The 14,626-nt window shown below is 36.3% G+C and overlaps 1 protein-coding gene across 1 annotated transcript in view; it reads right to left on the minus strand.

Annotated features, from left to right (window-relative positions):
- The window catches only part of FRMD3 (FERM domain containing 3), a gene marked incomplete at its 5' end in the record, with an annotated part of 154,455 nt that overhangs the window by 36,383 nt on the left and 103,446 nt on the right, over positions 1–14,626 (minus strand). The window contains 2 exons of the mRNA XM_084305718.1: positions 1,157–1,245; positions 2,912–2,999. Of these exons, the coding sequence (XP_084161844.1) occupies positions 1,157–1,245; positions 2,912–2,999 (177 nt within the window). The remainder of the gene's footprint in view (positions 1–1,156; positions 1,246–2,911; positions 3,000–14,626) is intronic.

Consider the following 14,626-nt stretch of genomic DNA (forward strand, 5'->3'; position numbering starts at 1 on the left):
GCAAGAGATATCCTGTCCTTCCTCCACCATGACATTAGAGTTGCGTGGATGTTACACCAAAAGCACAGACCACCTAAGCACTGTTACTAGGGCAACCTGATATTATTACCCCTTGGGAAACTACAATATGAATACAGGATCCCAAATACATGATACTTGACAAACATCCCCATAGCTCCACAGGGAAGCAAGCAGTATAGGCAGGACTACACTGACTTTATACCTTTGTACCTAATTTCAGGTTAGTCACCTCTTAGGAAGGTTTCTATGGGCAGAAAAGAGTCCGTGACTACATAATAACTGCCTCACCATTTCTTCACTTCCTGCTCACCTCCTTCCCACAAGAAGGGCAAGGAGGACTTCTTTATAGCTGCTGTTGAGGCCCATTTAGCAGCAGGACTGAAGCAAGATTTATTGATGTCTGAGCATGCCTGTATACAATCTGCACACTGCTGATGGCATGGACATCTCCTGTCGCACTACCTGTGGGAGCTCAATTTTACGTCTTCCTTATGCATGGCTGAGGCTGGTCAACTAGGTCAAATGTTTTAAAGGAAAAAGGAGGAATAGGGAAAGAGAAGAAAGAAAGAGAAGGTAAAAGAAAGAAAGAGAGAATAAGAGAAAAAGGAAGAGGAAGAGACAGATAGACAAAGAGGAATTACCTAAGTATCCACTCCTTTAAAAATAGGCTGAAAAATAAAAATTCAACAGGTGTTATCACCACATCCTCTGCTTATAAAATACATTGTTTTTGAGCTGGAGGAAGCTAGCTGAATGAGGAAATGGTAATATTTCCAAGAGTCAAATAAAAATGCAGGTAGACTCTTGGAAACTTCTCTAGACATAGCTGTCAATAAACTTCATTAATGATTTAAAGCAGAGTTGAAAAATCATCTTTTTCATTTTAGCATTTGTACATTATGTTGACTAATGCACCCTGTGGAATAATTTTCATTGTAGAAAGAACAAAATCAATTTATTATTATTATACTTGTTATCTAAGGTGCTCTAAAACAGAAACACAATGGGGCAAAAGAAGGAAAATTCACATGCTTCACCTTAAAGAAACCAAATACTGGTGAAGATACTGTAAAGAAGAAATGCCATAGGAGAAAAGACTCTTGCATGTTAATCTAGTTTAACTTTACATGCTTACCATTTTAACAAATGAATTCGTTTATTCCCCTGAAAAACTACAAATCCTGCAGCTGTAAATCCTAGAAACGTAGTCGTCCCTGTTGAGTCCTTGGAAGACAAAAAAGAAACATAATTTTCCCCTTATCCAGTGAGGTATTGGTATTCCTTACTGACAGCATAAGCTGTAATTATATTATAGGCTATCTGTACTTTATTTTCCTTTTCAGAATTAATTTTCTTCCAAACTGTATACTTCCAAAGAACAAAGATTTCTAAAAAGCAAAAGTACTACAAGCCTCATTTATTTCTAGGCATTTCAGTGATCAACAGAATCTTATGCTTTGTCTTTATCTACCTGTAGCTCATGGCAACAAAGAATCCCTAGGAATACTTACTAATTTTGTTGAAACCATATTTCTTTGTATGCCCTGTTCTTACTGTGCTGACTAACTACAAACCAGGGATTCACATCAGCTTCAACACTGATATTTTTAAGATGGTTCCTTTGTGAGATTTCTAATGTGAAAGTACTTTTAACAGACAGCATTTACTACAATAATCAAGTAACTCTTGAGTATGAACCAGAACATCTGGTGATATTTGCCTTTAAATTAGGAAATATCTTTTTTATTTTTTTATTTTTTAACTTTTAGTTCCATAATAAAAGTTCTGGCTCAAATTCTTTGAGCAAAGAATCTGGTGAGTTTATTATTACCTAATAAATTATTATTAATTTTTTAATATTATAATTATAAATAATAATAATTATTATTAATCTTGTCTTTCCCAAGTTCCAGACCCTCACCTTGTTAATCTGCTTTATTGTGCCTTATGTTCCATCAAGAAAACAAGAATTTTAAAAAATAGTGATTTTTATTGAGAAACAGCAGAAGGACTGGAAGGAGCACCTTTTGAGGGGCCAGGGAAACACTGTGCTTTGTAGTCCACTTCTGGAAGTCTGAAGAAATTATTCTCTGTCATGGGCTATGAACCCTTGCATATCCTCTCACAGGTAAAGAGGAGATGCTGCACAAATTTTGATTTGTCCTGACAGGTGACTGTTTAAAGGGTCTCATCACCAGAGCAGCTAACTGGACAGCACTGCACACTTCTACTGTTCCACCAAATTAGATGGCATACAAACTGGAGTAAAATTAAAAATTAACATTAAAAACTAACAGACTGTAGAGTATGCAGATAAAACCAAGCAACTAAAAATACTGAAGTAAGGGATAAACTGATCTGGTAACTAAAATCACTTTCTTTTAGAGAACCACAAAACTGTCAAGTAGAGGAATATGCAAACATACGTGTATATCTGGTTCTCCTCTTTGTACACTTAGTTTGCTATTATTCCTAAAATTTGCATATTTTGATGGTGTTTGAAATATTAATCTGCCAAGGTCTAAGAGTTTGTTACATCTTCTTCTAAGAATAACACTAAATCCCGAAAATCTTGGCAAATACAAAGTATTTAATACCTAGTGCATTTAATGAAATCTTTGCAGTAAATGGTAAGAAACTATCAAGTAAATCTAGTATAACTATCAAAGCTTACTTGACAGTCTACTATATTGTCCTGTGATAGTCTGACTCCTCTGAAGAGACCTTTTCTTTGGTGCACAGATCTCAATGTTCTTCTATTGCTTAAATGTAATGAGTAGTACTAGGGCAAGTTCTTTTCTAACTGACTGGATTTAAAATAAATAAATAAATAATCAATTAATTTTTTTTATTTTTATTATTATTAAATGTTAATAAAAAGAACAGTTACCTTGCAAGGATGAGGATCAACACCATAAGTTTCCAAAGAATGTGCTTTCAAGAGCAAGTTAAATTCAGCAACAGCTGGGCTTTGACCTCTACAATTACAAAAGAAACAGTAGTTTGACAACATGAAGACCACATTTTGTTTATAAGATAAAGACAGGAGACTTCTAGCATGATTTTTGCAACTAACTGCCCAATGTCTTATCTTTTCAGGTAAATTCCAACTTTTTTCTTCCTTACTCCTGGGATACTGGCATGCTATGCTGTTAACCAGAGTTACGTAATATCCTGCAAGTATTTGTTGTCTTTTCATAGATAAGCACAATACCCTGAATATGAAACAAAACTCGGCATCTTTTTTTTCCACAATCTCTTACTCCCAAACTCATTTAAAAGGATTGTCCAGATTAACAAATATTCCTTCCAGCAAAGGGCATAAACACAGCAATCATATTACAGTCTACTCAGATGCATGCCTAATTATAGCAGTGCCTGTTACCATCATGATAGTTTAGAATCTGTCAGCATTTCCATTATATGCCCCTATTTTTAGGGTGTCTATAATCAACCGTGAATATAAACTAAAGCCTGAAACATGGCACGTAAGCCTTGGAGTAAGTTTTATTATTTCATTTTAGCTCCTCTAATTCATGTTACCATAAGTCCTAAAATAGACTTGCAATGCCTGCTTGTCTGTGAACTTATTATTTTGTTTAGACATTTGCACAACTAGAGAACATGATTTTGATTGATACAGTTTTGTGACAAGCACTGCTTAGGACTTTCAGAAAGCCAGACTTCATAGATGTTTCACATGCACATTATCCAAAAAATGAGGCATAAATAAATTTTCAAGGAACACAGTAATGGTCATACTTCTATTATACACCTCCATTTTGGCATCCTGTCTCACTCTGTGACCAGTGTCAGCCAGCAGTAGGCATTAAAATAATGTTCTGTGCAATGATACGGAATACTTTTCCTGTATTTCTGCCAGTAGCTAGAAACCAAAAAATACTAGCATATAAGTTTCAGTACCCAAAGTTCAGATGAACTCTGAAGATGATGTCCAGTGTTCTTGTGGATGTCAAATCCTATTTTGAACCTACCATGTTGATGCCCTGTGGCAATATCAGTGTCAATAACCTTTTCCATTACAAAGTTTAACTCATGGTCATTTGTACTCCACTGTCCTTCATTTCCCATTCAATTCCATTACAGTTCTTTGGCTTTTTCATCATGGCTTTTGGTCCTTCTTGCTACTATACTACTTGCGTTTCAATCAAGATCATATATTGTTGACAGTGTTTAGCTTTTAATTGCTCTCAGCATTTTCCAAAGGAAATGTGTATCCAAGTGGAACAAAAATTTTAAAATAAATAAATAAAAATAAATAAAATAAAAATAAAAACTATGCACATTTACACAGCTAAATATTTAAGGAGAAGAGAGCATGAAAGCAACAAACAAAACTAAACTTTTTTTTTGTCCAATCAACATTTTGATGTATCTTCTAGACTGTTTCTGTCACTTTTCAATACTATTAAATAACTATGTTCTCACAGAACAAGTTTGTTCCATTTACCTACAAACTGCACAGAATGGACAAATTTAACTAAATTAACATAAATTACTTAAATTGCTTATGTTGCATAGTGAAAAGTCAAACAAATATAAGATGATTTCATGATTTCAACCCAATACACCATGCTGGAGCAGTTTGCTCCTGGTGGATGGCCCATGGTACTGACCCACATAGGAGAAGTTCTTGCTGCCTGTGGGCAGCCCCCACAGGCTCAGTTCAGGAAAGATGGCATCCTGTGGGAGGGACCACACGTGGAGCAGGGGCAGAGAGGAGCAGTGGATACAAAGTGCTATAAACTGACCACAGCCCCCATTCCCCTTTCCTCTGCACCACTTGGGGGGAGGAGGTAGAAGAGGGTGGATGGGGGGGAAAGTGTTTTTAGTTTGCTTTTAGTTTCTCACTGTTCTAGTCTGCTAGTCATATGCCATAATCAATCTCCCTACAGTGAGTCCATCTTGCCTGTGACAGTTAATCATGGGCAAACAAATGATCTTCCTGTTCTTATCTCAACCCCTGGGCCCTCTTCTATTGTATTTTCTCCCCATCGTGCTGAGCAGGGGGAATGAGACAGCAATGTGGTGGAGTTCAGCTAGGGTGAAAACACCACATTTTGTAGTTAGTTCTCCCAGGAAATTCAGCTCTTTAAGTGCAGTCATTCCTTTCAACCTCATGTTGAGTGGCTCAACTTAGATGTGTATCTGGCATTAAACTGGAGATGTATCCCCTTTGCATATGTTGCAATCATCCTGGTACCCAGCTGTAGAGTGACAAACACTTTGAGCAGGACCAGTAACACATTACAAAGAAATGTTTCTGTATAACAAAGCAATAATAAAACAGGAATCTCTGAAATTAGATCTCCACAGCTATTAGCTATGAATTAATGATTTGTGCTAGGAATCAGTAAAACTAAGTTCCTAATAAAAGTTTAATCAAGCAAAGACTTTAATAAGAATGAGAAGTCTGCACAGGCTTTACTTTTTCTTCACACGAGGAGTTCACACTAGAGGATGTACAACCTTTGTTTATTCCCCAAAGGGCCTCCAACCCTGAAGCATTTCAAAGGCCAGGAAGCCCAACAGGGAATACTTTCAGGGTGTACCATGGCAATGATCTGCTTGCTTTGCTGGCTGCCCACACTGATTCTAGGATTTTTTCTCCTTCATACCTTTCCTTTGAGTTATCTGTTACCCAATACCACAAGACTGCATTAATTCCTTACAATAAACAGAAGCCTGTATAGCAATAACAGCAAAGCAAAAAGCACTTTCAATGTAATTCTCTGTAACTTATACTGGAATTACATCAGTCAAGTCATTTCAGTCATGTTATGTGATTTCTCTCACTGATTTATGAAGTGCTTAGAGACACTACTATTAATATACTACTACTGATATGAATAAAAAACATAACTGTTGTCCACCCTTTTGCTTCATCTCTGTGTTGATTGAAGTTACAAGCTGCAGAATACAACAGCAGCACAAGACTTCAGCATGCCCCATGTAGGAATCATTTCTGGATATTTATGATCTGTAGGGTATTTAAAAGTAATTAATTCAAAGAACGTAAGAAATTATGTAACAACCTGACCTCTAGAAATATTCACCTCCATTCAAACCAGGGAGAAGCAGAAGTCATAAAGCTTTATACAATAGGCTCTATCTCCATCAGATATACTTTTCTGGCCCTAGAATATTCACTGCAGCCTCAGGAGGGGCAACAATGACTATTTAAAGGGGGATGTACATCTATGAAGTACTGTCCTTTACATCCCAGATCTTGTACAAGGTATCCTTCAGCAGAATATGGTTAACTGGATTTCTTTTAAAGCTTTAAAGTATTTTACTTAAAAGCATTAACAAACGTACTTACGTCATATACTGATTTCAGAACTACCTACCACATGGCTAAGGTTTTGTTGTTGTTTCTTTAAATCTTTTTAAGGGTAGTTGAGACTCCAATAGATATACAATTATAGGGCTAAAAATCTTGAGTAGTTTTCCTTTGAGGTCAGGAGACTTTAGCAGACTTTAGAGATGTTTTAAATACACTCAGGTAATATTTTTAGTCATAATAATGGTGCTAAGGAGGACTAAGTAATACTTTGTCTATTAGTCCTTAGTCAAATACAATGATCAGAGTTTATGCTGTGCTGTACATAATAGCACAATTGTGATGATAATTTCAGAGAAAAGCACTAAATGAAGACTAACAAATGAAAATGCTTTTTAGGCTCAGGTTTAACTTGTCAGAACAGCAAGACAAGGCTTTGTACATTTCCATTGTGATGGCATTGCACTTAGAGCTGCCCTGTCCACAAGCACCTGTAGAGAGAAAAATATTTAATGCAGGTCTACATACGTAAAGAGAGATTATTAATTAGTTGAATTGCTCAAACGGTGCTAGAACTTAGAATACCTAACTAGAAAATTATGGAATACCCAAATACCAATTTGAATTTGTATTACAAAAATATAGAGTTAGAGAAGAAGCGAAAAAAATAAATAATTGCATTAAAGCAATAATCAACTTCTTTTACTGAGACTATTAAATGTTTATTGTTTAACTGTACACATTGAACACTATAATAACATGTGCCCCTTACTTAACGCTTTCTGTCACAACATTTCTAATTATTTTTGTGGCTTCAAACATCAGGCTGAGGCAGTATCTCCAAAGTTTGTGTTTAGGTATTTATTTGTATTTCAACTTCAACAGCTGATGCAGTGACACAAAGACCTTTAAGCTATTCAACCTCACAAATTTGTAGAACAGATACAATCTTTTTTTATTTATAATTAAATTAAAACCTATTCCCATGATACAGAGACATCTACAGAGATGTGCTGCTAATAACACTGTAGATTCATCCTGGTAGTTTCAGATATACCTAACCCCTAGAGCTTTCTCCCAGATGAATAAGTGGTGGGGAAGAAGGAGAAAGGCAGATGCTGATGAAGAAATCTCTACATTAAGGGAGATGTCAGCTGACAAAGAAATCCCTACATTATGAAAATTCATATAGACTTGAATTCAGAAGTATGCTAAATACACAGGACCTGAAACAAAACCTCACCATGAAACTGACAAGAACTAGCTTGGTAAAGAAAACAACTACATTAGTTGATTGCAATTATGATGGCTACTTCCAGGAGGAAAGAAAAATTAAAAAAAATAAAAAATAAAAGAAGAAGAAAAAGAAATACACACTCAAATACATACACACACAAAAAAAAATCAATGTTAAAACAATTAAAAAAAAAAAAAAGTAAAATTTTTCAATTAAAGTAAATTATCCCTTCTACTGAATTCTTCTTGGAACTCTCATTAAAAGAAAAATCACATGTATTGATTCTTTTTCTTTTTAGTTTTTCATTGTAGCAAACAAGAGGAGGGAAGCAAAAGCCATCTGTTTAGTCTGTGAAGTTACCTTCCCGTACATTACTTCTGTAACTGCACCTTCCATAAAATTCTTGTTCAGGTAAAGTTACTGTATGACGGAAGTCTGCTGGAAATGCTCTCTATGCCACTCAAAAGGCCAACCCCAAGAAACAGCATCTCACCCCTATTATTTTCCATGAAGTGCATCCAGAATTATAGATACTGCTTGGTTAATTTTATTTGGTTTTAAACAATTTGTGGTAAGAAAAAAAAAATGTTTCTGAAGAACAAAGCTTAGAGGAATGCAGCACACACAACAATCGGGGAAAGGGCCAGGTGGTGAAGGAAACATGTTATTCACAACTTCTAATCAATACACACTGTAGCCATCTCTCTAATTCAATCAAATTACTATTGCTAAGAAGAATTATGGAATGGCAGAATACAACAGGAAAATATAGCACAACAAGAACAACTTTTTCCACCCATTAAAGCAAACACAATAGCATGTTAATACCAGATTGTTAAATTAGAAAGAATTAGACAATTTTGGGGTGGTATGTGACAACTTACAGCCTGATGGATAAATATAAATGCCTACACTAGGAAACAAAAAATAAGCCAGCACAGACTATCAATTCTGAAATGAAGAAGACATTCAGCATGGCCCAGGGTTGCAATGTAGGTGTAAACTCCATAAACACATTCTCCTCCTCACCTCTGCAAAGTCCTTGGTGTACTTTGTATAGATGAGAACTACAAAGGCTTTGGCTCCTCAAGCCTGGAAGTCACCTGTTGGTGCTGTAGCTCAACAGGTGCTCTTTTGCAAACTCCTCCCTCTCCATGTGAATGGCAACAGATGCTAGGTCCCCAGCCAACTGGCTTCTGCCTCCTGTGGCATGACTTGCAGGTTTTAGAGCATAATGTATGTCATTCTGATTGAATTCCCTTCCAGAGTATGAGACCACTGGATACCAATGTGATTAGGGTGGTATAAGAAGCTAAAAGTGTAGATGAGTGTGGTGCTAGCTCTAAATGCATAAAAGCAGATAATACATACGTTTAATTGTAAGAAGCTCTTAAATGGTATACAAGATCCAGCTTATTTCAGACTTACTAAATGGGAATTCCGTTTTATCATTTTTTAATGCACTGAATAGCATGCAAGAAGTTGCTTTAATCTTGGATCAAATAATATTAACAACCACAAAGGGAAACACTTTCTAGAAACCCTTGCCAAGCCTTCCAGGATAGGCTTTCAGAATATATTCATGATAGTAACGTTTGTAGTTATGCTTGCCAGTGGCTCCACTGACAGCTCCCAGAAGAGATGGAAAACCACATCATCACAGATGACTGGGAAATCCTGTACTCCTGTTGACACCAGAATGTGAGCACCTGTAGTATCTGATGGTGTGGTGAAGGGAATAAGGAGTTAGAGTGGTGGGGTCAAGCTAAAAAGGCTCAAATCACCATTGCATAGTTACAGTGTAGAATATGTAGATATCATATGCCTTTCAAATTAGATTTAAACAACACTGCTCATTTAAGTTGGATCAAAGACAAACTACTCTGGTTTTCAACAAAATGCCACACTTTAGCTTGGAAGTTTAATTTTCTGTTCAGATAATTAATAACAGAACATGGCAGTGATTTCACACCCTCAGAGGAAACTTTCCCTTCTCCCAAAAGACTTTCTCCCACATTCAACTTTTTCAAAATCTGGAGTATTTGATATATACAACAGAGAGAACAGCCAATCAACAGAACTCAATTCCCTTGAGCCTGTATCCACACCAGCCACCCAGAGCAATGTTAAATTGCTTTATCATTACCTATAAAATCAGCCTGAGAAACACACATTTGAATTGGTCATGTAATTCCATAATTTGATGGGCAAAGTTAATGTTTACTTAGGGCTTTCAGATAAATTAATGACTGTTTATATAATACACTCATATAAATTACATGGTTTATATTTCATATCAGAAATTGGAAAAAATGAATCATTAGTTTTCAAGTAGGATATAAAAAAAAAAATCTTTAGTTTCAACCAAGTACTTTCATTGCATGTCTTCCAAATAAAAAGAGGGTGGGGAAAAAAAAAAAAAAAAAAAAAAAAAAAAAAAAAAAAAAGGTCACCTGAGTGATCTCATACCAAAAAAAGGAAAAAACAAAAACAAAAAAAAAAAAAACAGTAATCTTAGTAGTCCTTGTGCTTGCACTTGATGAAATAACCTTTCACTTATCTTCCCTCGCTATCAGGATTTCATGATTCTACCTAACCTCACTTGATGGGTTAGCTTTTTTGTGGTTTTGTTCCCTCCCTTGCTCCTCCAAATCTATACAGTATTCTTCAATATACTTTTGTTAAAGTGGTGACCAGAAATAAAAATAAGCTACATCTATGTACAATGAGCACAGTAGCGTACATTTAATATATTTGATAGCGCCAAAACATTTGAGAACTGCACATGTGATTTGCACATATGATGTGCACATTTCCTCAGAAGTCAAGCAAAAACTAAAAGTAATTTTTAACCGTGGTTGTTTTCACTGACGTTATTTACAATGCAGCCTTATGAATACTTGCACTTGTCTAAATGAAAGAGATAAGGGACATGAAAATTAACAAACTGAGGATGTACGTTATCATTCATTTCACTTGAAGAAGAAAGTATACCAGAATATACTCACAGAATATCTAGATTTTTATGGCCCAAATCTCTTCCAGTCTGTTAAGAGTGATGGGTAAACAGAAATGCAAGTAGCTATGAGTTCAATAGCTATGCTCTGTTATATTCATACCCATACACGTAACATTCAAATCAACTTTGAATTCATTTAAGAACAAGCCTCGAGTCATGTTAATTCCTAATGCATCCTCACACAATCTAAGGTGTGAAGTTGTAAGACCATTACCTCTCCTTCTCTCAGCAGTATGCCATCTTTCAAAAGAGGTCCTTCTTGGAATGACAGGAAAATGAGAATATGAAATCACAGCAAGTGTGTTGCCCAATCACTGGTAAGGTTCAATTAGGTTATTCCTGTACCTCTTCCTTTCACAATGAGGGAAGAGTAACTAATCAAAATCCACAAGACAATTAATCACAGCACAATGAAGCTGTCATACGTTCGTCTGTCTGTCACATTTATAATTTTTGTAATCAGATGCAGAAGAAGGTCATAGGAAAGGTTACATTTTGCTAAAATCCAGTGATGTTTTCACAGGCAATCAGAATGAGAAATAGGAGCACCATGTCTTACATCTGTTTCTACTAGTAAGAACAAGACTTCTGAATGACACAAAGGGAGTCACTAAGTCATCAGCAACTGTCAAGAATACCCTATCACTGCTTCCCAGACATTCCCCTTACTGTTCTTGTGTCTTTCAGAAGGCAAATTCTTCCATCATGCTGTAAAACTGAAGATGTTCCCTGTTAATAGTCTCTGAGGATGACAATGCTGACAGGATTAAGTCAAGAACTGTCCTCTTCCAAGCCATATGGCTTTGATTACACAGGAACCTGCTGCAAGGAACAGATGCTGTGATCTTTACCTATTTACATATGTGAAGAAAATGAAAAAACAGATTCACCTGCAGTGCTGATACTCAGAATTAACTCTTTTGAATTTAGCCAAAGGACAGTTAGACTAAAATGGCTCTCAGTCTCTTCTGCTATCATAGTAGCTAACATGTGACTCAAATGTCTTTTTTTTTTTTTTAAAAAAAAAAAGGCCTGGGAACCGTTATCAGCATTTTAACAATACTCACTGAGAAGCAAAAATATTAATACTTATCAGAAAAATTCTGCTTGCTGAATGCAGTGAAACACATGTGCTGATCAATAAGAAATAGAAGCTTGCAAGCTCAGTGGTTTTTCTAATCATCTTTTCCATTTAGATACTGGAATCTGATCATTTAGCACTGGACTTTTCTGTATACAGTTCATTATATGACAGGTATGTTTTATTCATTTGTACTCCTAGAATAGATATCCAAGGAATTAAATACCCAGGAAAAGGTAAAACTTTTATGCGACAACTAAATGTTGGATGTAAAAAAAAGTAATAGGGTGATCAATTACAGAAAGACAGGGCTAAAGCAGCAAACTGCCGGGACCAGAAAGTAGCTATGCAGACAGCTCTCAAGCTGTCTTTGCAAACAGGCAAACATGTAAACACTGTGTTTTGATATAAGGAAAAAAAAAATAAAGGAGGGGGGAAGAAGGGAGAGGGAAGAAAACACTTCACAGGGACTCAAAAGAGATATGAGCCACAGAGTCTAACATTAATAGTTTTCAACAAATTTGTTGAAAACCTAGAACAGAGAATTAGCAACACAGGCATGGAAATGTGATATAGGAGGAGAGCTCTGCTATAAATTAGAGTTCTGCCTCAGACACTTCCTGGAGCTCTGAAGGAATCAGCAGATTTGCAGGCAAAGAAAAGGGACCTGATACAATCTGCTTGAAAATTCCATTACCAAGAATACTAAAAAAAATCAGAGGACATCCTCACTTGCTGATCAGGCAGTGGTGAGAGGAATGAAGGGCCAGGAATGGACACCAGCAGAATCCCAGAGGAGGCTGTGCAAAGGCTTGTAAAATGCGTTGTCACAGGTTTAGGGATGCTACACTAATCAGGAAAGCTGATTTAAAAATGAGTTTAAAAATACACCTGATTATTCAAAATAGAGAAGCTAGCCGATTAAATTCACAATGGATGGGCAAATTATGCTCAAGGGAAAAATACAACTGAAAAAAATACCTCTCCTTCCAGGGCTATTAAAAACAAAACAAATAGAAAAGAAAAAATGGCTTCCTCTAACAAGCCTTCCTTACCCTCTCCTAACTTTAAATAAAGGATTAGTCTGTTCTTGCAAAACTGAAATGATCAAAATCTTTAGAATTTCACCATAGCTTAATTGATGAAAGATCTTGTTTTCTAAAGGTTGAATTTAGCCTTTGGAAATCTGCAGTCAATGTATGGAACAGTACTTACAGTAAGAGTTGTTTGGCTTTTTTTATAAACAGTGTTTCTCTGGATCTGTAAAAAGTTCAGCCTGGACCACATTAAAAATATTAGCCATAGTTTTACCACTTAAAACATTGTTTTATTGAAAGAAATTCAGTAAATTACTGAAATTCAGTAAATTTGCTGAAAGAAATTCAGAAATTCTAGCACAGCATTGCTAGTTGGTGGAGGGAGGTATCCCACTCTACTCTAAGCTGGTCCAGCTTTACCTCGAGTACTGTGGACAGTTCTGGGCACCACAGTACAAAAAGGATGGTAAAACTGTTGGAGAGTGTCCAGAGTAGGGTGACGAAGATGGTGAAGGGCCTAGAGGGGAAGGCATATGTGAAGTAGCTGAAGTCACTGGGCTTGTTCAGCCTGGAGAAGAGGAGGATGAGGGGGAACCTCATCACGGTCTACAACTTCCTTGCGAGGAAGAGTGGAGAAACAGGTAATCACCAGTAATCACCAGAATCACTGGTGATTCCCCGTAATCACCAGTGATAGGAGCTGCGGGAATGGTGTTAAGTTGAGGCAGGGGAAGATAAGGCTGGACAGTTAGGCTGGAAGTTAGGCTCAGTGAAGAGGTTCTTCACCAAGAGGGTGTTTGCACACTGGAACAGGCTCCCCGGGGATGTAGTCACTGCACCAAGCTTGTCTGTATTTAAAAAGTGATTGGACTGTGCACTTAGTCACATGGTCTAAACTTTTGGGTAGACCCAGGAGTTGGACTTGATGATCTTTATGGGTCCCTTCCAACTCGGAATATTCTATGATTCTGTGAAATATAAGCAAAACACAAATTTGGGGAAGAAAAAAGGGGGGACATTAACACTAACACAATTGCTGTCTACATATTTGCGTTTATGCTCGAACAACTTACATAATAGACTTCTGAAAAGCCATGCTTTGTACTTTAACTCCTCTGAAATTTTCTATTTGTTTTTTAAGAGATTTTGGTGACTCACAATCCTATTTTTGTATAAGTAATATTCACGTAAGTAAAGCATTTGCATATTTAGCAATATGAAAACAATACATAGGTGTTTTAAGGAAGTGCAAAGAGCCTCATAATCTTTGAATTAAAAACAAAAACCAAAAAACTTATACTTTATGTAATAACTTTCTGCTTTTATTTGATTTTCTTCATATTCTATTCCTCTCCTGGTTCTCCAAGGACCATCCTCTACTAAGCAAAATGACTGGGGTATCAAAATTCTTTCTGCTACTGTGCATGCTATTCGTTGACAATCCTGAAGGTGGTAGAGTTGCACAAAGCACTGGTGCTTCTCTTCTGAAAAACGATATTTAGGGATACATTCAACTTTGAAAGCTGAAGAGCAATTAATCTGTCTCTATCCATTCCTTTTTGTAACTTGATTGTAAGCATAGGTTCAGAAAAAGAACGCGTATAGTTTTGATTTTCATCTCCTTTGTCTCCCAAAGGATTTATCTAAACACATTTCTGTACAATTCACCACTCTTAACAAATTGTGATATGACTGAATTACAGTTTCAGTATCTTCCAAGAATTCTGTAGTTGCATTACATAAAGAAATTTCACAGCAAAACAGTCTTCTACATAACTGTGATCCCTAACTGAAAGATCTCACTCCATTAATCTACTTCAGCAGCACTCATGAGATATTCACACTAACCAGACCTACATTTCAAACAAATACAGTCTAATTTACCAGCACACATGTAGGAATCAGCTGTGATCGATGAAGGTTAACC

This window comes from Netta rufina (genome assembly GCF_964035555.1).
Source record: "Netta rufina genome assembly, chromosome: Z".
In the NCBI taxonomy this organism is placed as follows: Eukaryota; Metazoa; Chordata; class Aves; order Anseriformes; family Anatidae; genus Netta; species Netta rufina.